The sequence below is a fragment of the Miniopterus schreibersii genome, assembly GCF_964146895.1.
Source record: "Miniopterus schreibersii genome assembly, chromosome: 18".
Lineage (NCBI taxonomy): Eukaryota > Metazoa > Chordata > Mammalia > Chiroptera > Miniopteridae > Miniopterus > Miniopterus schreibersii.
In genome coordinates, this window is record NC_138121.1 from 7,346,792 (window position 1) to 7,371,036 (window position 24,245).

The 24,245-nt window shown below is 55.9% G+C and overlaps 1 protein-coding gene across 2 annotated transcripts; it reads right to left on the reverse strand.

The window, feature by feature from the left end:
* Positions 1–655: 655 nt before the first annotated feature.
* On the reverse strand, positions 656–23,448 carry AXL (AXL receptor tyrosine kinase). 2 transcript variants are annotated; one of them, XM_081119639.1, is made up of 20 exons: positions 23,098–23,448; positions 21,758–21,980; positions 21,344–21,444; positions 20,646–20,822; positions 17,210–17,290; positions 16,957–17,072; positions 14,522–14,732; positions 14,074–14,213; positions 13,280–13,430; positions 13,046–13,072; positions 10,991–11,123; positions 10,611–10,702; positions 8,436–8,531; positions 8,205–8,282; positions 7,266–7,358; positions 6,816–6,937; positions 6,140–6,249; positions 4,675–4,834; positions 4,046–4,182; positions 656–2,455 (listed from the first exon to the last, which is right to left on the reverse strand). In XM_081119639.1, exons 1-20 carry the CDS (start codon positions 23,159–23,161, stop codon positions 2,104–2,106), a joined length of 2,664 nt encoding a protein of 887 aa, XP_080975765.1. In that variant the 5' UTR covers positions 23,162–23,448; the 3' UTR covers positions 656–2,103. The 2 variants fall into 2 exon arrangements, with proteins under 2 accessions (XP_080975765.1, XP_080975764.1); XM_081119638.1 differs by lacking the exon at positions 13,046–13,072 and having other exon boundaries at positions 23,098–23,254.
* Between the last annotated feature and the right edge of the window lie 797 nt (positions 23,449–24,245).

The following is a 24,245-nucleotide window of genomic DNA, read 5'->3' on the forward strand; positions in this document are numbered from 1 at the left end:
TCAGGAGCCGCCACCGGGGGGCGCCCGGGCGCTGCCAAGGGCTCCTCCGCGGGCTGCGGGACACGCCCGGGAACTCGCGGCCGCCCTGCGCGCAAAACCCAGCGCCGGCTGGTCTTGGCGGGAGCCGCTCCGGGGGCGGGTGATTCTTGGCGCCGCTCTGTGCCTGTGTTTCTGTGTGAATCTGGACGCTTGGGTCTGTGAGTACCTGTGTACTCCCTATGTCTCTGTGCATTTCTGCCGCTTTACCCTTTCTATTGCTCTAGTTTCTTCCTGTTCTTGGTATCTGCCTGTGCATCGTCTGTTTTAAGTGTCTGTATCTATAATTTTGTGTGTCTCTGTTACTGTGTCTGAATTTCAGGGTCTCTGTATTTGTGACCAGGTGTGCCTGGGTATGCCCATTAATTCAAGTGTCTGTTACTTGAGGGGACGGGTGTCTCTGCGTGACCCTGTATTTATGGGCCAATTCCTCAGGAGGGATTTGGAGAGTCTGCTTTTTCTTTGCTTGCGTGACTTTTAGCCTATGTGTATGTTCATTGCTACCTTCTTTAGAAAGGGGAGAACTCCTAGACTTCATCAAACGCTTTTTTTATCAATGGGGAAGCTGAATTTCCAGGGAGGCCACATGACTGCTGAGAGAAACAAGAAGAGACAGAAGTGTGGTTACAAAGTTTTATGTGATCTAAGCCCCTCTGGAGGCGCCAGAGTCCACACTCTGTACAGGGGGGTATGAGGGACTGGCTCAGAGGGGCAGCATGGCCCAAAAGGAGGAAGATTGTCCCCTGGGGAAAGGAGGCCTCCCTAATGCATTGCACAGGCTTGAGGGGGGCAAACCCCCACAAGAAGGGGAGGAGGAAGCAGAGGTGGCTCGGGAGGGTCACACAGCAGAATACTATAAAGTTAGGACCTTGGAACCTTGGAGTTTGAGATCTATAGACCTTTAAAATCTTACAATGTTTGAATCTTAGAACTACAGTGCCTAGAATCTTAAGATTTAGAATTGTGGATTCTTGGGCCCTTAACTAAAATCCTAGAAAGGCAGAATGTAGCATAGAACCTAAAGGTGTCCAACATTAGAAATGATTAGAACTTTGGTATCTAGTTAGTCACAACTAACTATAGAGTCTTATACCTTAGATGCTGAGGATCCAGAATCTTGGACCAATATAATCTAGAGTGCCTTGGAACATGGAACTGAACATTTTAGAATCTTAGAGTTTAATAATCTAGAACCTTGAAGCATATGATCTTGAATCTTAGACACAGAGAATCTAGGTTCTTAGACTAAGTCTTAGAACATCACATCTTAGAACATTAGACCTTAGAACCTCCACCTGTAGATTCTTAGAATGTTTGAATTGCAGATTCTAGAATCCTAGACCTTTAGGATCCAGAATCTCATAACAAGAGCTTCGAGGATCATAAAGCCTTAGAAACTCTAATTGACCATCATTAGAATCTTAGAACTTGAAAAGATAAAACCTTGAAGTCTTATGCTCTAGAGTCTCAAGTCATCCAGAGGGCTTATACTCTAAGAGGCTTAGAACATAAAATTTTAGAACATCAGGCCTTAAAACCTCCATGTCTAGAATTGTAGAATCTACAGTGTTATATCCTAGCATCATAGAGTCTTAGTTCCTAGGCCTAAAATCTTAGAACTTTAGAACCCCAAAGCTTATGGGTTTTATCAAGAGTCTTAAAACCAGAAAAACCTAGTGCCATAGAATCTCAGAACTTTAGAATATAGGCCTTAGAACTTTCATGTCTAGAACCTTAGCACTTTAGAGACTTTGGAATTTCAGGTCCTTAGAACCAAAGATTCAGCATCTTTGAAACCTAGAACCTAGGCTCTTTAAACCTTAGAATCCAGAATGTTGGAATGTTAGACCTAGGAAGACCCTTAAGGATTGCAGTCCAACCCCTTCATTTTACACATGGGGACACTAGGGTATGGAAAGGGAGAGGATCTGTGTGGGATGGAAGTGGAATAGGTAGGAAGAGAGGGCTGCAGTTGGGGGTAAGGTCTGCAATGGAAATGTAGGCGAGGTCCCCCAGTGGCAGTGCCTAGCTTGGGTCCTGAGAGGAAGTCCCAGGCAGAGGGTTGTCTCAGGCTCCATCCTCCTGCCCTGGGGGTGCTGGGGAGCCCCTGTCAGCAGGTAGGGTGGGGCCGGGGGCTGTAGAAGGGCAGAGGACATAGCGTCCAGCAGGGTGGACCTCAGCTGCGGTGAGGCAGCTGCAGGAATCCTTAGGATCAGGCTGGGTTGGGGGGTCAGCTCCTCCCGCAGCTCCAAGTGGTTCAGCATGACTCCCGCCCTCATCCATGTTGACATAGAGGATTTCGTCAGGCTCCTGGGCAGGGGGCAGGGCCTTCAGCGTGTTCTCCAGATCTTCCCGCAGCTGTGTAAAACTTGGCCGGTCCTGGGGGTTTAGCTCCCAGCACTGGGACATCAGGGCATACCTAGGACAACAAAGTGAGGTGTGGGAGACTGAGCAGGGACTTAGAAGGGGAACAGTCTTGGAGTTTGGGGGAAATTGAGGGCACTTGGGACTAGGGGCATTTCATGGGACTGGAAGAAACTATCACAGTTGGGGGCACCTATGGGGACTAGGAATTCTCAAGAGTTTCTGGGACACTTGGGAAACCTCTCTGGGTATGGGGTGATGTTCTAGTGAGAGTTTGCTAGAGCAGAGCTTTCCAGTGTGGCTCCCCAGAACAGACTGTCATCAAAGACTTGCAAGCTGTGTTGGTTTAAAATATGTGCTCAAATTCTTTAACGTTCCTCCCTTCAAAATATGGAGCCTAATTTCCGTCCCTTTGAGTGTGGGCTGGATTTCTTGACTTGATTCTGACTTAGCAGCTGTGATGTTGTGTGTGACTTCTGAGACTAGCCTGGAAAAGGCGCTGTGGTTTCCTCCTTGCTCTTTCTCTTAGAATGCTCATCTGGGGGAGGCGAAACACCATGTTGTGAGGGAGCTCAAGCAGCCCTATGGCAAGGTTTGCAGAGCAAGGAACTGAGGCCTCTTGTCATAGCCACGCGAGTGAGCTACCTTGAAAACAATCTTCTAGTCCCAATCTTCAGATGGCTGAAGCCCCATCTTGACTGCAACCTCATTAGAAACCCTAATTCAGAATCACCTTGCCAAGCTGTTCCCAGACTCTGACCTTCAGAGACTGTGAAGTAATGAATGATTGTTGCTTTAAGATACTGGATGTGGGGTATAGATAACTAATACACCAGCTATGCAGCCTTTGGCAAGTGATTTACCATCTCTGTGGGCCTCAGTTTCTTCACCTGCAAATGGGAATAATAGTGGTACCAGTCTACCTCATATGGCCATTTTAAGGACCAAATGAATTAATACATGCAAAGTGCCTAAAACAGTGCTTTCTAGTAAGTTCTATAGACACATTAGCTATTATTCTTGTTCCCCTCAGCTCCTGGATACCCAAGAAGGACCTGAGGAGTCTTCAGCCCCAGGCTGTCCCCTCCTGGCCTAGCAACATTGTGCTGGATAAATGTTCTGCTCTTCTGGGTGTCAAAGTTTGATAAGCGCTGTCCTAAAGGAGCCCAAGGACATCTCAGAGGAGGAGACTTGAGAGTTTGAAGAAGCTCAGTATAACAACCTGAAGGGTTTTGCAGAAGGTCCTGGGTGTTGAAGAGCATCTGGGGAAAGCATGGGTGCTCAGGGGTCTGGGATGGATTAGAATTCTTTGAGAGTGGGGGAGTCCCAGGGGCAGGGCCCCCAGGTAAGGTTGTGTAGTTATCCACTGCTCTTGGATAACTGGTTGAGGGGGCTGATCCAGCATGCACTCCGTGCACAAGGTAAAGGAGGAAAGGGTGCCTTGTGCTAATTCACACCGTTACACCTTTTGTTAATTCACACCCTGCAGAGCAGTGGTGAGGGGGCAGGTGGCCTCCTGAACAGTCTGAGGGATTCTGTACAGATTTTAGAGGGTCCTGAATATGTCGGGGCCATGGGGGGTGCTCAGGGGTTTGGACTGAAAGCTGGGATTGAGTGGGAATGCGGGGGTCCTAAGGGTCCTCACAGTCCATCCAGACAGTCCACAGGCTGCTTCAGGCGGTTCCCCTGGCGCAGATAGTCATAAATCTCACTGTTTTCCACTCCCGGATATGGGGTTTGGCCCCGAGTGGCAATTTCCCACATTGTCACCCCAAAGGACCACTGTGAAGGGCAGAAGGGAGAGAATTAGAGTCTCTCCTGCACAAAGACAACCCCCAACACACCTTTGTGTACACATGTGCACACAGCTATCTTTGTGGGTACATCACAGCTGTTCACAGAACCACTTTGGCTCAGGTACACCCTCATAGACGTAACTTTTGTGCACACACAGACATGCTCACCCATGCACACATTTATACACTTAATGGACACATGGTCTCATGTGTCACCCTCCACACCCTGGCTATACACATGTACACACACTTACCACTGCCTTTCCTAACCTAACTGTCCACACATCCCATGTAGAACCTGCCACCACGCACACATGGACCTGTCCGTATCCCCAGCATGTCCACACCTCTGTTCACAGTCACCCATACCCCAGACGTGCGTAGCCCATGTGGAATGGCCCCTGTGAGCCCCGGTGCAGTGGGAGATGGTCGGGCCACAGCCTTCTGTTGTTCGCACTCCCGTCAGAGGTGCACGTACCACATCGCTCTTGCTGGTGTAGACGCGGTCAGCCAGGCTCTCGATGGCGATCCACTTGACTGGCATCTTGGCAATGCGCCCCTGGCGGTAGTAGTCCCCATTGTAGATCTTCTTGGAGAGCCCAAAGTCCGCCACACACACAGACATGTTCTCGTTCAGCCTGCCAGGATTGCGGAGAGGAAGAGTCACGACACGGGCTCCCTCTACCAGGAGCCCACCCTTGCTCCCAGGCACATCTCTATCTCCCCCCCAGCTGTCCTGCTCAGGGGCAGGGGCCTGTCTCCCCTCCTTGCCCCAGATGCGGAGAGAACTGTGTTACTTCTTGTTTCCTCCATAAAATGAGGGTGGGACAGAAAGCTACTGAGGGCCTTCCCAGCTCTGGCTTTTTGTCAGATTCTAAAGTCCTTCCTAAGCTCCTTGGGTTCGACTCTCTGATTTAAAAACAACACAAAACTGTTTTCTCGATGTATAATATATATATCGAAATGTGCACAAATCTGAATTCTCAAAACACACCCATGGAACCAGCACCCAGATTAAGAAACAGAATATTGTGGGACATCCATACAAGGAATATTACACAGCAAAGAAAAACAACAAACTACTGACACACACACACGCACACACACACACACACACACGACATGGACTAATCTCAAAAACATCACACTGAGCGAAAGAAGCCGGACACCAAGGAGTACAAAATGCATGATTCCATTTGTATGACATTCAAGAACAAGGGACAGAAGTTGATGTGACAGAAATCCAGACGAGTGGTTACCCCTTGTATCCTTTAGGAACAGCTACTGGGAAGGGTCACCATCTTGGCAACTTACTTTCAAGTGGTTGAGGGGAGAGAGAGAGAAAGACAGAGAAGGCCTGTGGGTATCCATTGTACAATTCTTTCACCTTTCCTGTAGGATTGGAATTCCTCAAAATAAAAAGTGTTGGGGGGGGTAAGGAAATGTCCATATTTCTGAGTGTTGTGAACATTTACACATTTTATAGAAGATTCTCTGATTCTCCAGCTCCAATTTCTATGAGTCCAACATTGTAATGAAACAAATATTCTAAGCCCGTGTTTACACAAACACACACACACACTCACACACGCCCATTAATGAGGGGGGTCTGGTCTTATCCAGTATGGCACCTCCCCAAGGGCAGCCCCAGACAGGACTCTCAGCGTAAAGAGGGACAGAGATGAAGCTTACATGTCACCGCCCTCATGGGTCACCTCTGCCCCTTTGCTCACCTCCTGCCGCCCACATTCAAATACTCCTTTAAGCTCTCAGGGCGTGGCCGCCTCCTCCAGGAGGCCTTTCCAACCCCCGTGCTGACCCCCATCCCAGCTGAGTTCTGACCTGCACGGGGATGTGTGTGTGTCTGGCCCCCTCCCATCCTGGGCGGGAGGGAAGGAGCTCCCTGAAGGGGAGGGATTGTCCCTGGAAAGCTCAACACGCACATGCAGTTCCTGGCGGCCAGGTCCCGATGTATGAATCTCTTGGTGCTCAGATACTCCATGCCGCTCGCAATGTCCGCCATAAACTTCACCAGCATCTGAGTGGGCAGGAACTGGGGGGCCAGAGCAGGAGGGAGGTCAGCCGGGCCCCGAGATCCATCCCTCCCCTTGCCTTTCCCTTCCCGTGTGTGCCTAGCTCTGCCCTGTGACGGCTTCCCATGGCTCCACTTTCCAACCAGGCCTATAAAATCCCGACCTGCCTTCCTCCGGGACTTAGTCTCCTCCTGCCCTTGTCCTCAACATGCGCCCCTTCTAGAGGCCTCCTTTCTGGTCTCCACCTCCGAGGCTTCGGCCATGCTGCTCCCTCCGGGATCGCTTCTTCCCAGACCTTCCCACCTCCCACCAGCCGGCTCCTCCTTCAAGTCGCCTCCTCGGTGAGGCTTCTTTGTCCATCCAAACGAATTGCCGGGCCTCCTGTCATTCATCCCACTCTGCAGTTCCTTCCCAGCTGTCAGATCATCTTGCCTGTCCGGTCGTTATCTGGTGTATTGCTGTCCCACTGTCAGCTCCACGAGAGCCCGCCCGTGGTCACCACGGTCTGCCCAGTGTCTAAGTAGCACCAGGCACTTGGTGGGTGCTCAGTTGACACTTGGAGACTAGACGATGAAGTGCCCCTTACCACCGGCTGGTCCCCGAGTCGAGAGTAGAGAAGGAAGCTGTGTAGGTCTCCGTGTTTCATGAAGGGTAAGATGACCACGGGTGCCGGGAAGCCTTCTAGTTCCGAGCCCTGGAAACAGACGCCTGGGCCCCAGGCAACCCCGTCACTCCAGCTGGACAGAAGGGAGGCCGCCCCCTCTCCCAGCTCTGTCTGTGCCCCTCCCTCAAATCGGGCCTCCAAACTGGTGTGGGGATGGCAAGGACCAAGCTTCAGGGAAGCCATTTCCAGCACTGTTCCCAGGGATGTTTCGGCTATTTCTGGGAAAGGTCAGAGGTCACATTCCAAGCTGAGGGAGAGAAGGAGGGGGAGCTTGCTGGCTCTGAGGGAGGGGGAACAGGGAGCCTGGAGGCTTGACCTCCCCCTCGTGTTGCCTCCCCAAGGCCTGGAGGCCCTGAGTGGGGCGCCCCTCACCGATGAGCCTCATGACGTTTGGGTGGTCAAATTCCTTCATGCAGACGGCTTCGCTCAGGAAGTCCTCCAGCTCCGACCTTGTGCAGATGGCGACTTGGGGGGGAGAGGAGAGGGGTGAGAAGGAGGGGAGGGAAGGGGGAAGGAGTATTCCCCCTCTTCCTCCGCGCCTTCATCATCATCATCTTCCTCGCGGAACATGATTGCTAAGTGCCAGGTGCTACACTCAGCGCTTTACATAATTAACTCACTTAATCCTCTGAGGTGTTCCTACTATTTTCTCCACTTTAAAGATGGGGAAACTAAGGCACAGAATGGTTAAGGACCCTGCCTGAGGGCATACGCAGCTCACAGTGGAATAGGCGGAATCCAAAGTCAGGCTCTGGGTCCACGTGCGCACCACAGCCGTGGGGGTCCACACGATTTTTCCTGTCTTACAGCTCAGGACACTGGCTCACAGAGGCAAAGTGACTAGCCCAAGGCCACACGGCTGGGACTGAAACCCAGGCCAAGAACATAGCCTGGTACATAGGAGGTGCTCAAAAATGAATGAGTGGCTGGCTGAGTGATGACTCCACAGCGCAAGCTTTTACCTCTGTGGCTCAGAAAGGATTGTGGCTCCCTCCCCTCCAGCCCGAGCCTGACCCTTTATGCTTTTTCCCCATGTGGAAAGGATTTCTTGCAGTGGAATTCCTGTGCTGTGTGACCCTGGACTGGCTCCCACCTTCTCTGATGATGGAAATAATATAGTCACAGTCCACATCCACTGGATGTACCATGTTCCATCCGCAGAATTAAGTGCTTTGCCTCACAGCATCCTAGGAGGTAGGTTCTGTGGTAGCGCTAATTTGCGGTTAACTTTTTGCTCTTCTGCCTCCCTAGGGGCATAGGGAAGGGGTGAAGGCCGGGGGCTGGGGGTCCCACGTGCGCGCACACACTCACTCTTCATTGTCTTCACAGCCACCTTGAGGATGGAGTCCTCCTGGTTGAGCTGGCCCTCCATCACAGCTCCAAACTCTCCTGCAGGGGACCAGAGGGAGGCGCTGACCCCAGGCAGGGCCACAGGGACTGCACTTCTTGTGGGTGGGTGGGCGCGGGGAAGTGAAGGACTCCGAGGCTCAGGTGCATGTGTATGTGTGCGGGGGGGGGGGGGGGGGGGGGCACGACACTCACCTTCTCCCAGGGTCTTCCCCAGGGCCACCTTATGCCGGTCCACCATCACATCCCGCAGCTTCTCCTTCAGCTCTTCGCTGATTCCCAGGCTGTTCACTGCATGGGGAGTGGGGGTGGGCAGAGTCATGGTGCTGAGCTGACATTCAAGCGACACGAGTAGGCACATGCCCATTGTTAAAATACTGGAATACTTCTGCAGTCACTCAAAAATAGCTACTGCCCTGAGCACCCCCCACTCCCACCCCAGCTCCTCCTCTAGACCACTTGAATCTTCCCCAAAGGGACAGCTAAAGGGTTGGAGCCTGTCGCATACTCTCCCCCCAGTGGGCATCCTGATTTGTTAGCATTCTGCCATACCGGTTGTTGAAAATATTTATTAACGTTTTATTGAGGTATATCATCGGTACATATCGTAAGTGAGCAGCTCAATGAATTTTCATATGTAAACCCAGCAGTCTGCCTAGCAGCCAGGTCAAGAACAGATCATGACCTGCCCTGTCAAGGGTGACCACTTTCCTGACCTCTCTCACCACAGCTCCGTCTTCTCTGTTTGGGGATGTTAATCACATATTGTGTTCTCTTTTGTGTCTGGCTTCTTTCACTCAACACTATGTCTATGAGACAGCTGTCATGTAGTTGTTGTGTGTAGTTGTAACTTATACATTTTCATTGCTGTACAGAAACAGTTCCCAAAGTTATTGGCCCCAGGACCCCCTTACACTCTTTTTTTAAAATATGTTTTTATTGATTTTTTTTTTTTTTTTTTCAGAGAGAGAGGAAGGGAGAGGGAGAGAGAGATAGAAACATCACTGATGAGAGAGAGTCATTGATCGGCTGCCTCTTGGATGCCCCCGACTGGGGATTGAGCCTGCAACCCGGGCATGTGCCCTGACCAGAAATCGAACTGTGATCTCCTGGTTCGCAGGTGACCGCTCGGCCGCTAAACCATACCGGCCAAGCACCCTTTTACATTTTTAAAATTACGTAGAGCTGCAAAGAGCTCTCATTCAGGTGGGTTATATATATCGATATTTACTGTATTCAAAATTAGAGCAAATACATTTTAAAACACAAGAATATATTCCGTCAACCAACAGAGTGATGACATTGTCATACATTAGGAAGCTTCTGGAAAACTCCATGGAATCCCTGTGAGAGATTGAGAGTGCAGAAGGGCAAAACTTGACTTGGAATTATTATGAAAATAGTTTTGACCTCACGGACCCCCTGCAAAGATCTCAGAGGCCCCCAGGGACTGGATCACACTTTGAGAATTGCCACCGCATGTGACTCCTTTAGATACGTGTGACCTGCTCGCTTCTTCTTCCTCCTCTTAAACTAATGGCTTTCCCAGCCCCTTCCGAAATCTCCCTGGGGCCTGGAAACCTTCTCACTGTGTGCTAGGAAGAGACCTAGCTCTGTCCCTTTCCCCCCCCTGGATTTAGGTTTCCCCAAATGGAAAGATGAAGATATTTGACTGGGTGGCCTCTGAGGTCCTCCTTAGCTGGGACCCTTCATAACTCTATAATCCTCTAGCAGTGAACCTATAGTTGTAAGATTCTATGATTTTCAAGACCCTAAGGATCTACAGTACTGAGCCCATAATTTTTTAAGCCAAGATCTAACCTCCCTCCCTAACATTCTCTAATTCCAAGAGGCAGTAAAGGAGATGAACTTCAGAGCCAAACTGCCTGGGTTCGAATCCCAGCTCTCCAACTAACAAGCTGCGTGGCCTTGAGCAAGTGTCTTAACCACTCTGCGCTACAGTTTCCTCACCTGTGAAGTGAAGGGGTAATAACATACCTCCCTCACTGAGTTGCTCTGAGGATTAAATTAAGTGACGTGTGCAGAGCACTTAGAACATTCCTGTCACATAGGAAGTGCTAGGGTTGGCTGTCAGCAGCATCATGATCACATCATCACCATCATCACCATCATCCCACTGTTCTAAGACCCTATGGCTCTGGGGTTTGGTCTTCCAAGATTTATTGTGTTCAAGGTTCTATTGTTCTGAGGTTCTGTGTGATTCCACATTCTGGTGTTCTTAGGGTCTGCGGCCCTAACATCCTAGTATTCCAAGGCCTTCAGAAACTTCTGGCTCACACAGCTCCAGAAGCCTGAATCTCTACGCTTGATATCCCCAGACCAGGGCGGGGAGGCACGGGGCTCACTTACGGGTGGCTTCGGTGGTCCGGCGACTGTAGGACTTGCGAACGCGGTACCTGACCACCAGCTCGCCCCTCTCCACTGTTGGTTCAAACACCTCTCTGGGGGGAGTGGGGAGGAGGTGAGGGTAGAGCCATGGGGAACCCCCTCCTCCCACCAGCAGCGAAAACAAGCGCCGGCCCGACCCCAAGCCTGCCTTCCCTCTCCTGCGTTTGCTGAGCGTGTCTTGGCTGCCGCTTCCTTCCCTCCATTCATTCCCCAGGCCCCTGCCCTCGTTCCAGCTCCTGGCAATCTCTGCTCCTGCACCAGCCTCTTCACCAGCCTGTCCCTGCCTCCAGGTTCTCCACCCTGGTCCACGTGAGCCCCCTACCCACGGGGCCCCAACTCACCCGTAGCGCGTCTCCTTCTTCCGCCGGTGCACAAGAAACAGGGCCAAGATGAAGACACAGGCGGCGGCCACCACTGCTCCCAGCAGCACATACCACCAGGGCCATGAGAAGGAGGGGGCTGGAGGCTCGCTCACTGTCAGGGGCACGGGGGACAGGTCATGCATGGCTGAGGCCCTGCGTCCATCTCCCTGGGGCCCAAGGGGTGATGTTGGAGGGAGAGAGGTGGCCATGCCTGCTGAGGCCTGCGGCAGATGCATTCGCGGGCAGGGCAGGGCAGGGCCGGGCATGCAGTGACTGCGACAGGGGTGAGCTGTTAAAGCGGGAGCACGAAACTTGTGGGGTGGGCGAGGTGACCTGAGAGCGGGATGGACAGTTGAGGAGTGTGTGGAAGGAGGGTGCGACGGGAGTGAGAGACCTGCGTGGAATGGGTTATAAAATGCAAGGAAGCCTGGATGAGCATGGGATGGCTGTGAGTAAACTGCAAGTACTATAGGAGTGTGTGGTATGTGTGATAATTGTGCAAGAAGGGAGAACTTGGGTGTGGAAAAGCAGGCGAGTCGGAGAAAGAATGCATGCAGTGTAGGCTGGGTGCAGGAGGCCTGTGCCGTAAGTATACAGGAACTGTGAGGCTCCTGGGATAAACAGCCCAGGAGTATTTTTGACGAGTGTGTGATGACTATGGAAGGGTTTTCGCAAAGCAAGGATGAGAGTGAAATAAATGTGCAAAGGGGGTGTGGTGTGCAAAGGAGTGTGTACAGAATGTGGATGGGTGCTGAGGGGATTGGGGATGAGTGAGGTGTACTCGAGGAGTTTCAGATACAAGGAGTGAGCAGTGATTTGTAAGAATTAACTTTGGTGTGAGAACAGTGTGCGATGAGCCTGTAAAAAATGTGGGAAGGGTAAATGAGGAGCAGGGGATGAGTGGAAATGGTGTGCAAACAGGGTGGGAGTGGGTGTGTAAGAAATGAAGAGTGGGTATGTACTAAGTGTGCCGGGACTTCGGTGTGGGTGTGCGCAGAGAGCGGAAATGGGTTAGGATTGCCTGGGGGGGTAACATGTAAGTATTGGATAAGTGTGCAAGGAGAGTTGTAGAGTGTGGGATAGTGTGGACTGAAAGTTTTCCAGTGTTTGAATGTGGGATGTATGGTGAGTGTGTAAAAAGTATGCAGTTTGTGATGAGAAGTGTGGGCTTGCACTGGGTTTGGGAAGCATGTGTGAGGAAATGGTATGAACATGAAAAGAGGGTGGGTTCGTGTGGAAAGGGTTTGCAAAGAAACGCAGGAAAGCATGTGAGAAATATTTCAGGGTAGCAGGATGTTATAAGAGGTGGAATGTAATGGTGCTAGGAGGGTACAATGGGTGTAGGAGGAATGTTCAAAAATTGCTGAGAAATATTTGAGAGGGATGAATGTGAGGGGGATAACTCATCTGTTGGTCTGTCCATCCATCCACCCACCTACCCACACACCCATTCATCTACCCATCCATCCATCCATCCATCCATCCATCCATCCATCCATCCATCCATCCATCCATCCATCCCACCATCCATCCCGCCAGCCAGCCAGCCAGCCAGCCAGCCATCCATCCATCCCACCATCCATCCCACCATCCATCCCACCAGCCAGCCAGCCAGCCATCCATCCATCCACCCACCTACTCACACACCTATTCATCCACCCACCCGCCCATTCATCTATCCATCCATCCATCCCACCATCCATCCATCCATCCCACCATCCATCCATCCATCCCACCATCCATCCATCCATCCCACCATCCATCCATCCACCCACCCATCCATCCATCCATCCATCCATCCATCCATCCATCCATCCATCCACCCATCCACCCACCCACCATCCACTGAGTTCCTACAATCTGCTGGGCTATTCCAGGCACCTCCACCAAGGACCACACAAACCCAAGAAACAGAGGATTAGAGCAATGAGTTTGAGAAACATGAAAGATGTGCAAAGAATATGCGAGTGGTGATGGGGTCCTCTCTGGGCCTCGAGGGAAGGAAGGGAGGAGAGGGGATGCGAAAGCCCTTACCCAGCTGGTGCATTGGCTGTCCTTGTCCTGTGAGGAGAAAGGACAGAGGAGGACATGCTCAGGGAGGGCAAGACTGGTGTGACACGGGTGAGGGTGTGAGGCTCGGTGAGGTTCTGGGTAGGAACAGAGCCTAGACTAGGGTAACACTGAAAGTGCAGAGAGCAAGTCAGGGACACCTGGGAGAGACAAGGTCCTTGTGGGCAGGTTGAGGGATTGACATGGCTTTGGAGTTACCTGGGCGCCAAGGCTCCAGGGGCACAGGGCGGCTCCAGGGTCCGTCCCCGGAGGCGGTGTAAGCTGCCACGCACACTGTCAGGTTGGGCACAGTCCTGTCCTCCCGCAACTCCAGGGTCACCTCTTGCTTTAGCCCTATGTCCATTAGCACCTAGGCCACCCAGACGTGGCATCAAGGAAGAGCCCCAGGTTGCCAACTTTCAAAGCCTTCGCCCTCGGCCTCAACCCTCCGACCTCCTGCAGACCCTCTCCTCAGCTCTAGCGCCTCCTGCCCTTCCTCTTCCTACCCTTCATCTCACCCCTTTCTTCTCCATTCTCCATCTCCCTGCCCGCTAAAATGTCAGCTCCCCCAGGACAGGACTTTGTCTCATTCAGTGCCGAGGCCTCAAGTCCTACCAGGGTGCCTGGCACACAGCACTTACGTTGAAGAACTGAACCCTCACCTTCCGCCCTCATCTCGCCATCCCCTTCTCCCCCCCTTTCCCACCCTCTCTCTCCACCCCAGGGATGCTGTTCGCACGGATAATACCTTGTGCAAATTAGAAAAGGCACCCCTTCCTCAGGATGCTATACGACTACCTGCTGTAAAATCGTCATAGAAAAACTTATGTCTACTGAACTGCTTATGTCCCTGACGGTCCCCTGCACCTCTGTAACTCGGCACCAGGTGCTGTCCTGGGCACAGTGTGATCACATGCTACCCAACCTGAATGACCATCCATGTCTGCCTGTCCTCTCCACCCCATCCCCCTCCTCCCCAGCTCCTCCACCCCACCCCAGCCAGCAGCACCCACCTCGGGGGTGTCCTGGCCCCGATAGGCCAGCCGGTACCCTAACAGAGTGCCCTGCAGGGGTGCCCCTGGCTCCTGCCAGCGCACAACGGCTTGGCTCCCATTCCGCATGGCGCTGACATTCTCAGGAGGGCCCAGGGGGACTGGAAGCAGGGAAGAGGGGAAGCTGGCACCCCTATCTCTGCCTGACCTCCCTCCCCCTGTCCCCAGGAAGCAGAGGCAGGGTGCAAAGGGCACGGGCATGGGCAACTCATGCAGGACTCCCGGGAGCGGAAGCACAGGGACAGGGCCTGGGAGAGGTGCCAGTGCTGTGCTGAGGAGTGGGGACCGGACGGGAAGGACATAGAGGCCACGTGGGGTAAGTGGGTGAGAGGAGATGCTGGGGTGGCACTGATGTGAGCAAGGCCCAGGGAGCCGCTGGCAACGTCTCCCCCCACCAGCCTCTTCTTACCTCCCTCCTGCGTGTCCACGGGGAGCCAGTGGGTCCAGGGTGAGGGGCCCTGGCTGCTGGCACACGCCACCCGGATGTGATAAGAGCTGTGAGGACGGAGGCTGCCCAGCCGTAGTTGGTGAGGGGGAACAGACACTTGCACGGTGAGGGGCTCCTCCGGGGGCTCCGGCTCTCCCAGCCTGATGCCCACCCCATCGTCTGACAGCACAGCCTGGGGAGAGGAGAGGGGCCTGAGGGCCGGAGGGCCACGCGCTCACACGAGCAGTCAGACAACGCTCGATGGGGTGGTCCTAGTGATTACACAGCTTTGCAAGGATGTGTGTGTGTGTGTGTGTGTGTGTGTGTGTGTGGCCCGTAGCGTCATTCTTGTGCTCCATGGGCACCTGCTTTTGCAGAGCAAGGAGACCACCCAGCTGCACGATGCGGTTCTGCCATTATTTGCAGGAGCTACCTCTGGCAAGACGGTCCCTCTCCGGGCCTCAGTTTCCTCATCTGTAAAATGGGTACAGCAATGGCTCCCTCCTTCGCAGGGTTGACTGAAATGATGCTCCCAAGCGTTTAGAAGAGTGCCCGTGTCGTTGAGTGTTTGCCGTTATTAGCAGTGTCTGTGTGTGAGGCTGCCCGGCAACAAGTGTCCATTCCGCACACCGCGGCACAGTCAGGACGGCAGGGCCACAGCTGGGGAACACACCCGTGCGGCACACAAACTGGTGCGCACGTCACGTCAACAGCTAACATCGCTTGGGTGTTAACTACGTGCCAAGCGCCCCGTCCAGCGCCTGTTGGGGTGAACTCCGTGACCTCTTACCACCACCCTATGGGGTCAATTTCTTTTTTCATTCCCATTTTATAGATGAGGAAACAGAAGCCCAGAGAGGTTCAGCCCCTTGCCCTAAGTCACGTGGCTCCCGCATGTGGCGATGAGACCATCCCGAGGCCTCGGGAGGAGGTGGGCAGATGGTGGGTAGCAGGACGGGGGGAGGCTGTCCCCATGCCCGCTTTTGGACCCACAGTGAAGGGCAGGAAGAGGAACCTCTGCTGGGACAAAGGGGATGAAGAGGCGGGCAGTCAGCCTCCCCGTGCCCCCCCACTTCTCTTTTCCCTGGGGTGCCTGTGACCCTCTCACTGGAGCCCTTCAGCCCGAGCCCACGCGCAGCAGGAAGTGAGACCTGCAGAGGGAAGAAGACACACTTCTGCTTTTCCTGGGGCCACTGGACGGGTGTGGGGCAGGGGGACAGCTGATGGCATTTGAGGTCTCCCCAACTGACCCGGGCTCTGGGGCGGAATCAGTTTCATCCCCTTGAGCTTCCGCTCCCTGGGCCTCAGTTCCTTACCTTGAAAACGGGGTGGCTAACAGCTGCTACTTTTAAGGTTAAAACGACACGTGAATGAGGCTGTGTCCAGGGCGTGTGAGTGTAAGAAAGGCAACTGCTGTTTAATCAGGCTCTGGCTCCGGGGCTCCCTGGGCTTCGAATCCCACCTCTGCCGCTTCCTGGCTGTGACCTTGGGCAAGCTGCTTAACTACTCTGAGCCTTAGTTTCTTCATCTGACAAATGGGTGTAAACATGGACCATGCTTCACAAACACACAAGGGCGGGCGTGTAAAGCCGTAACACAAGGCCCGACACATAGCCGGCACTTAATAAAGCTGGCCATTATTAATTATTGTCACCTCCCATCACGCGCACTGTCCCACCAACTTCCGAATGACAGAGAACTTTCAGGCCAGAGCTGGATCTTGTATTCACAGATCTGTGTGTTCGTTTCTCTTACTCTAGAGGAGGAGCAGCTTGGGTGCAGAAGGCTGGTCTGGCCCCTCTCAGCCGTCAGGTAGTCTTTTGACTGGCCCTGAGCTGGGCAATAATGAGGACCTAGCGGTGACTGAGGCAGCCTGGCTGTGCCCTCCAGGAGCTCAGTCCATGGGGGAGACAGACTCACCCTCAGACAGTGACAACCCAGAGGGATCAGGGCTGAGGTGGGAGAAGCAGGGTTGGGGTACCCAGTGGTGACAGAGATGGCTGTCTCAGGGTTCCCATTCTGACTAGAGTTAATATCACTAATAGTAAAAAAAAACAACCCTGAAACAGCTAATAGTCTATTACACATTTCCTAAGTTCTGGATACTATTTTAAATTTCTTACTTGCATTTACCCATTGGATTATCACAACAAGCCTTTCAGGAAGGTACTACCATTATGCCCATTTTATAGATGAGAGAACTGAGACCCAGAGAGGTTAAGTCACCTACCTGAGCTCATGCAGCCAGCAGCTGGCGGAGCCAAGGTTTGAACCCAGGACACCTGGCTTCACCCAAGGCTCTACTGCCTCTCCACACACATAGTTGGGAAGGGCTGGTTACCCAGGGAGAGGCTGAGGGTTTGTGGGTGTGGGTGGAAGGGGGGCTGGGACTGAGGCCAGCAAAGCCTGAGTCTCACCTGCAGGGAGCAGTGGGTAAGGGGATAGATGCCACTCGGGCCTGGGGTCCAAGCCACCTCCAGCTCTGTGGGCTGGCTGGAAACCAAGTGGACGTCGCGGGGCCGCTGGGGGAGCACTGTGGAGATGAGAGGAAGGACTGACCTGAGGGGCCTTTGCCCAGAGCTCCCCACCCCGCCTTCTACCCCAGCTCTGACCTTTGACCCCAGCCCCACACCAGCTGACACCCAGCTCCCCAGGTCCCTTTTCTGTCACCTGTGATGATGGCCGTGCGGGATGTGGTGACGCCCTTGGCATTATGGGCTTCACAGGAGAAAGAAGACGTCTTGTTCAGGCCTGGGGAGTCACAGGAGGGCAGGGTCCACTGTCAGAGAGGGGACGGAGGGGCTCTGGGGCCACGCTGGGCCACCCCCCATGCCCTGGCGACAGGGCCAGTCCAGCCTACAGGGGCACCTGCTTGGAGGGAGACCATGGGAAGGGGCGGCGATGCATTGGGAACACAGGCCTCCGTCCCAAACACAAGGACAGGCCACCACACGGACACAGGCACACGCCACGCACACAGCCGTCTGGCGACAGGATGTGAGGGTGACGAGTCCTAAGTGTGCCCGTCGGCCTGTGTCTGCGGAGGCCGGGCGCTCGCCTGAGCCTCTTGCGTTTGCTCTGCGCCGGTTCCCACACGGTCCACCGCAGACACAAAGTTTCCTTTTCTTAGTCAGCGGAGGGAGTGGAAGGAGGGAAAGGGCTGGCGGGCGGGCGGAAGGGGGTGGGCAGGGAAGCTCCTCCGCTCGCTGCCCAGGCGCCAGTTCCCAGCCAAGGTCAGGTGCCCGCCGGCTCCGCAGCCCCCGCTGCGGGGCGGGACGGGGCGGCCCGGCGGCGGGCAGCCCGCGGGAAGGGGGGAGCCTGGGTCCCCTCCAGCCACCTGGCACGTGGGGGCCGCCAGGGTCACTGGACGGGGAGCTGGCGCTGCCGCCGGAGGGGCCCTGGGGCGGAGGGGGTTCTGGAGCCCGGTGCTGTTCAGACCACAGCATTCCTGCCCCCGCCAGTGAGTCACTGCCCCCCCCCCGCACTTCCGGCGGCCTTTGGGGGAGAGGCCCGGGATCCTTCCCAGGCTGGGCACCGACACCTTGAGGCAGTGGGGAAGCAGGGGCGAAGGGGCCCGGGACCCCTCCCCAGCGGCCTCTCGGTCACCACAGGAGCGGCCCAGCCAGATGTGCTTTCCAGATGCCCTGTCCACCTCCCGCCCGCTCCTGCTCCCCCCAACCTCCCGCTTTTCCGAGGGATGGAAGGAGAGAGGGGGCCCGCCCTGAGTCAGATCAAGGGACAGGCGCACACAAACAGGCTGAAATTCCTTGACACAGCCCCCCCCCCCCCCCCAGTGAATCACGCTTAACACACAGGGACCGTTATTGGCACAGAAGCAAGGAATGCGGCACTCGATGAACTACGCACCGGGCTGATGCACAAAAAATAAGCAGTGACACAAATACACAATCGGTAACTTACGTGTATACACTCAGGTTGACGCACATAAACAAAGACACAAACATAAACACACAATCAAATGTGAACACACTGGCTACAAACACCTAGCAAGGCAGCCTAGGCCCAGGCTGCCGCTGACACACACACACACCTGCCTGCCTGCTGAGATGAAACGCCAGGGGACAGTCGGCTGAGGCTGCGGTGGGCAAACGGGTACACACCAGAAGCCAAAGAAGTCCCTGTGGGCTCGCTCGCACCAAACACAGCCAAGGTTTCAAAACACAGCTGGTGGCGCCCGGGATGCTCAAGACACTGACCGAGATGCAGACGGGGAGACACAACAGCACACGCTGGCACAGACACAAGGGGAGACGTGCAAACGGGGCACAGACACACATCTACACACGGCTCCTAAGCTCCCCACGTTCATCCATCGAGGGGGCACTGGCAGAAGGGTGTTGTTACTGCAAGCTGTGAGTCACACACACACACACACACACACACACACACAGTCACATATCAACGTGCTCACCCTATGACATACACAGACACCACAGACATCCACGGACACAGACACGTATACACATAGACGGCCACAGACGCTGGAAACACACTGAAAAACACACTAAGCTGTCCACTGACCCAATTTACTTCTGCAAGAAAACAAGCCCACACCAGGACGTTCACACCCACAGGCGCCCACCTGGGAGCTGACACTGTCGCCTCTATATCGGAAGGCATGGGAAACGGCCGCAAAACGCACCGCCATCCCTCACTCTGCCACCTCTCCCCCCACCTACACATATGCACACACTTCACCCTCACACAGTGCGTCACAGCTGTGAACACACAAACACGAAGGCAGACGCAGGCTGACACTGATACCTTAGTCACACACGGACACACACTGACGGCCCCTGAGGAACTTACTGAGACATCCGATAAAGACCCAAACAACAGTGGGACAGATACCCAAGCGGACAGAAACATACCTGGTGACACACACACACACACACACACACACACACACAGGCACGCGTGCACTGAGCCACAGGAGCTGGCCCTTGCTAAGACACCCCCTCATACAAAAACGATGCTGACAGACAGACACAGATCCAGAAGGACATGGATTCAAACCCAGAACCTCCCCCCCACACACACTAATACACACACACAGACCTGCCCTCACAGCTGCACCGGGCACTGATACACATGGCCCCTCTCCCGCCTATGGTCCCTCCATTTTTCCTTCTTCCTGGGGTGGGGTGGGGGAACCAGTCTCCTCTCCCTCCCCCTCTCCGGGGTCCTGCCAGGCTGACTCAGGCCCCGGAGCCACGAGCCTGAGTCAGCCCTGGGGAGCTGGCGTGCTCACTGCCTCTTCCTTGCACACTCAGGGTCCCCGGAATGCTGGGAATGTGGGCACCTCCCTCCACCCTTGGAGACCCTCAGTTAGGAGTCCCCCCCACCCCAGCAGACGGAGGAGCAGGCTGGGGGTGCTGGAAGCCGATACCCTCCAGGGTCCAGCCACCTCCCTCTGACTGATTGAGCCTCCCCCTTTTGTGTTCCTCTCTCCCCTCCCTCAGTGAAGGGGAAGCCCCTGTGCCCATGGTCCCTCAGAACTGCCACTGACTGCTGTGTGACCCCAAGCTAGGCCCTGCCCCATCTTGGGTTACCTCCGTGGCCTGTCCCTCTCTGTGTCTCCGATTTTTTCTTTCTCTCCGTAACTGTCATTCTCTGTCTCCCACTTTCTCCCCCGCTCTTTGCTTCAGGTTCTGTCCCTTCAGTGACACAGTTGGGCAGGTTGGGGGAGGTGGAGGAGAGGAGGGGACGGTTGATTCCAGTGCCCTGCTTGGGGTCAAGGGCTGACAAAGGGCCATCGGGCCTACACGCACTTGGGCTGTGGAACAGCTCAGAGGAAACCCAGGACAAAGAATTCTATTCAGAGACAGGCTGGGGTAGACGGAGGGAGAAAGAGCAGAGAGACAGAAGGACACGGAGAAACAGGGAGCGGTGGAGGGCAGACAGGAGATGGAGAAGGCGTGCGGAGAGAAGTGGGGAGACAGCGCCAAGGGTGCAGACACAGGCTCAGAGGGCCAGAGACAGACAGGGAGGGACGGGGGGCAGGCAGGCGCTCACACGGGCATGCGGGGCGCACCCGCGCCCACCTCTATCCCCTACAGTGAGCTGGCCTCAGCCCTGGACTCACCTGGAACCCCAAGGATGTGCTGCGGGGCGTGGCCCTTGGCCGGAGCCAGGGGGACAGCATCCTGGAGCCAGAGGAGGTCCACAGGCTCTGGGGGACCCTGGGCTCGGCAGCTCAGGTTGAAGGGTGTGTTGGCGGTGACAGTCCTGTCCTTGGGCTCCTCCAGGAAGTAGGGCAAGCCTGGGTTGGGGGAGGTGGTAGAAGCAGGCAGGGGTCCCTCTGAGCCCCCCAGGTGTCTGACTCATTGCCAGGTGGTTGGAGGCTGCAGGGCCTTTAACCAACTATGTTTATCCCCTCAGGCCTCTTTCCCCAGGACATGTGATCCCAATACCTGTTTCCCCAGCCAATGTGGCGCCCGCTGTCCCTTTTCCAGAATGTTTGACCTCTCCTCCCATTTAACCAATGAGGAAGTGAGGGCCCTGAGGATGGGGCCCCCGAGAGTGAAGTCGTGCCTCTGACTCCTTATCTGACCGCAGAATGTCCTACCCCACCCATGGCTGACCCCAGGATATCCAGCACCCCCCCAAGATGCCGTCTTCCCCAAGACATGTAATGCCAATAATTTATGGACCCCAGCTTCCTGATCCCCCAAGATCCCCGACATCCCTAGGACGCACATCCCTGGGAGGCATGCTGAGTCTTCCAGCACCCTCTGCCCCTGAGGTTCCTGACCTCCCATGACCTCTGCGCCCAGGGCTCACCCTCCAGTCCAATATAGCCGGGCTGGGACACGAAGGTCCTTCCTCCCAGGACCACTGCACACTGGTACCATCCCACATCCGAGAGCTGCAGGGACAAGATCCTGACGGGGCAGAGAGGTTTGGGATCAGAGCCGGACCCTGGGAGGGGAGCCTCACACTGAAAGCGGGGCGCCTGGACTGGAAACACGTCAGAGCTAAGAGGTGGGCACTATGATCAATTCCCTTTACAAAAGAGGAAAGCGAAACCCAGAGCTACGTCTCATGCTCAAAGCAGAAGGGGCCCGCGAGTGGCCAAGCTGGGATTCCAACCGGGTGGTGCTCCCGCTGGTGACTTTCACCCACCATGTGATGGAGGTGGGGGGACAGGGCTCAGGAGGGACGCAGGCTTGTGGCTGGCCAGGGGCTGCCGGTCACCTGAGTCTGCTGACCACTTTCCAGTCATCCTGCTCGTCTTCGCCCAGGGGCACCTGGATCTGGGTGCTGTCCGCCAGCTCCAGGACCTGTCCGTCCCGAAGCCAGGTCACCTCCGGGGGCTCCCCATGAACCAGAAGCTCACACTGAAGGGTCCCCATGAGTTCCCGGGCCCCGGTGATGTTCCCTGGGCTCCTCACAAAGGGGTCCTCCTGAGCCTGCGAGCCTGCAGGGAGATGGGGAAAACGGGGCTCAGGAAACACCGCTTCCCTCAGTCCCACCCCTCGGGCCGGCCTATGGCGGCCAGGACCCTGCCAGGCCGTGAGGCCCGCATAGCTGGAGAGTGACCTCAGCGGGGGCTGGAGGGAGGCGGCTTTGAGGGCAGGATGGCCGCCTTCCCAGGGGACTGGGGTCCAGGCTCCAGCCTTCACCCTGGGGAGGGAGGCCCCGATCTGGCAGCCTCCCACGTCCTGGACTGCCGGCCGGGCCAGCCCCTGCCCCTGCCCCTGCCCTCCCTTAGGGTCCCCAGAGGCTTGAGAGGTCAGGCTGGTGGATGGTGGGGAAGAAAAGGGAGGGGGGGGATGTGGGAAGGAGAGAGAGACAGAGAGACAGAGAGAGACAGGGAAGGAGAGACACAGAGAAGCTGAGCATGGGGAGTCAGAGACAGAAAGAAACCCAGAGAGCGACTGAGGGTGAGAGAGACATGGGGGGGGTGGGGGGGAGACACACAGGGAAAAACAGGCAGAGACATTGATAGAGACACCTAGAGAACAGGGAGAGATAGACAGAGACTGGGAGAGAGAGAGAAGGGGAGACCCACAGAGGGGGTGGCGCTGGAGCCTGAGACAGAGCCCGGGTCCAGGGATGGAGCAGACGGACGGACAACGCTGGGGCAGGGACAAGTATGTGGGGGGGATGACTGTGCTGGGGGTTTCCCCCTAAGGTTTCCGAGCCCGCCCCATCCCGCTGCCTGACTGTGCTCCTTTCTGGAACATTCCTTCCCTGGCAGCCCCCTCCCAGCCTCTCCCCAGGCCCCCACTGAAGCCGGGCCCCACCCCTGCCTCGGCTTCTCCCGGGTGTCTGTCTCTCCGCGTGTCCATCGCCCCCCGTCCCTGACCCTCCTAGTTTCTATTCCTTGCCCCTCCGTTCCTCTCTCCGAGCCCCTTTCCGCGCCCCTGGCCTCTCCGGGCTTGTCTCCCCCTCTCCCAGTCTCCCTCTCTGTTGTCCCAAGAAAATTCCCGGAGCAACTCAGGAGCACCCCCAACACCTGCCATCCATCGCCCTCCTCTCCCGCCCACCCAGCCCCTCCACGGGTCACCCTGCCCACAGGCCGCCTCACTCACCCTCGGGGGCCGCGCACCCCCAGCAGCACAGCGCCAGCCACCAGGCCAGCGGGACCCTGCCCATCCTCGGGGCACCGCGCGATCTCTGCCAAACTTTCCTCCGAAGTTGCTGGGCACACGGAGGGGGAGGGGGCAGGGCCGGGCTGTCCCCGGCCCTCCCCCCAGCTCCGGGCGCCCGGGCCCTGGCTCTGCCCGCCTGGCACGGGGAGGGCTCCTCGCCGGCCCCACTCGGGGGCCGCCTGCCCCGCTCGCCGACCTCCTCTCCCTCCCGGACCTCGGCCACCCCTTCCCGCCCCTGGCTCCCCGGCCTCCACCCGCCCGGCTGGGAGCCTGGGAGCCGAGGGGCCACCGGAACCTCGAGGGGTTAACTTGGGAGAGGAGAGGACCAGCCCGGCCTTAAAGGGACCCCGGAGGGAGGCTGCGGAGGGGCAGGGCCTGGGCTTCACCCCCGAGCCGGGGCCAGAGAGGCTGGGAGGCTGTGTGTCCCTCTGGCCCGCTCTGGGCGCTGTAGCCCTGGGCTCTCCTGGTGTCCGGTAAACATTCCTGCGGAGCTCCCCTCCCCTCCCGGCGCCGGGATGCCCCCTCCCGGCCTCCACCCAGCCCGCCGAGCGCTCCTCTCCCAGCCCCTCCTCCTCCAAGGACACACACACACACACACACACACACACGCACACACACAGGCACACACACGCACACACGCACATGCAGATGTCATCGACACTCGGAGGCTGGGACAGGAGAAGACATGCAGGGGCACGCTGCCAGCCCATGGGACACACTCAGAAGACAAGCCGGGTCAGGAACTCCATTCCTGGAGCAGCCTCAGAAACCAGAACCCGGAGAGCACCTGCTGGGTGGGCATCCCCGGGGTGCCCTCAAGGCCCACCGGGCACAGAAACAGGACCTGCATCGTCCTGTCCCCCAAAGGGTGGCGGATTCAGTTCCTGGTCAGGGCACATGCCCAGGTTGTGGGTTCGATCCCTGGTCGGGGCACGTGGGGGAGGCAGCCGATCAATGTGTCTCTCTCACATCCGTCTTTCTCTCGCTCTCCTTTCCTCTCTCTAAAAAACAATAAAATTAAAAAAAAAAATCAATTAAAAAACAACAACACCAGGACCCCAGGGTGTCCTGTGGGAGCACCCCGGGGG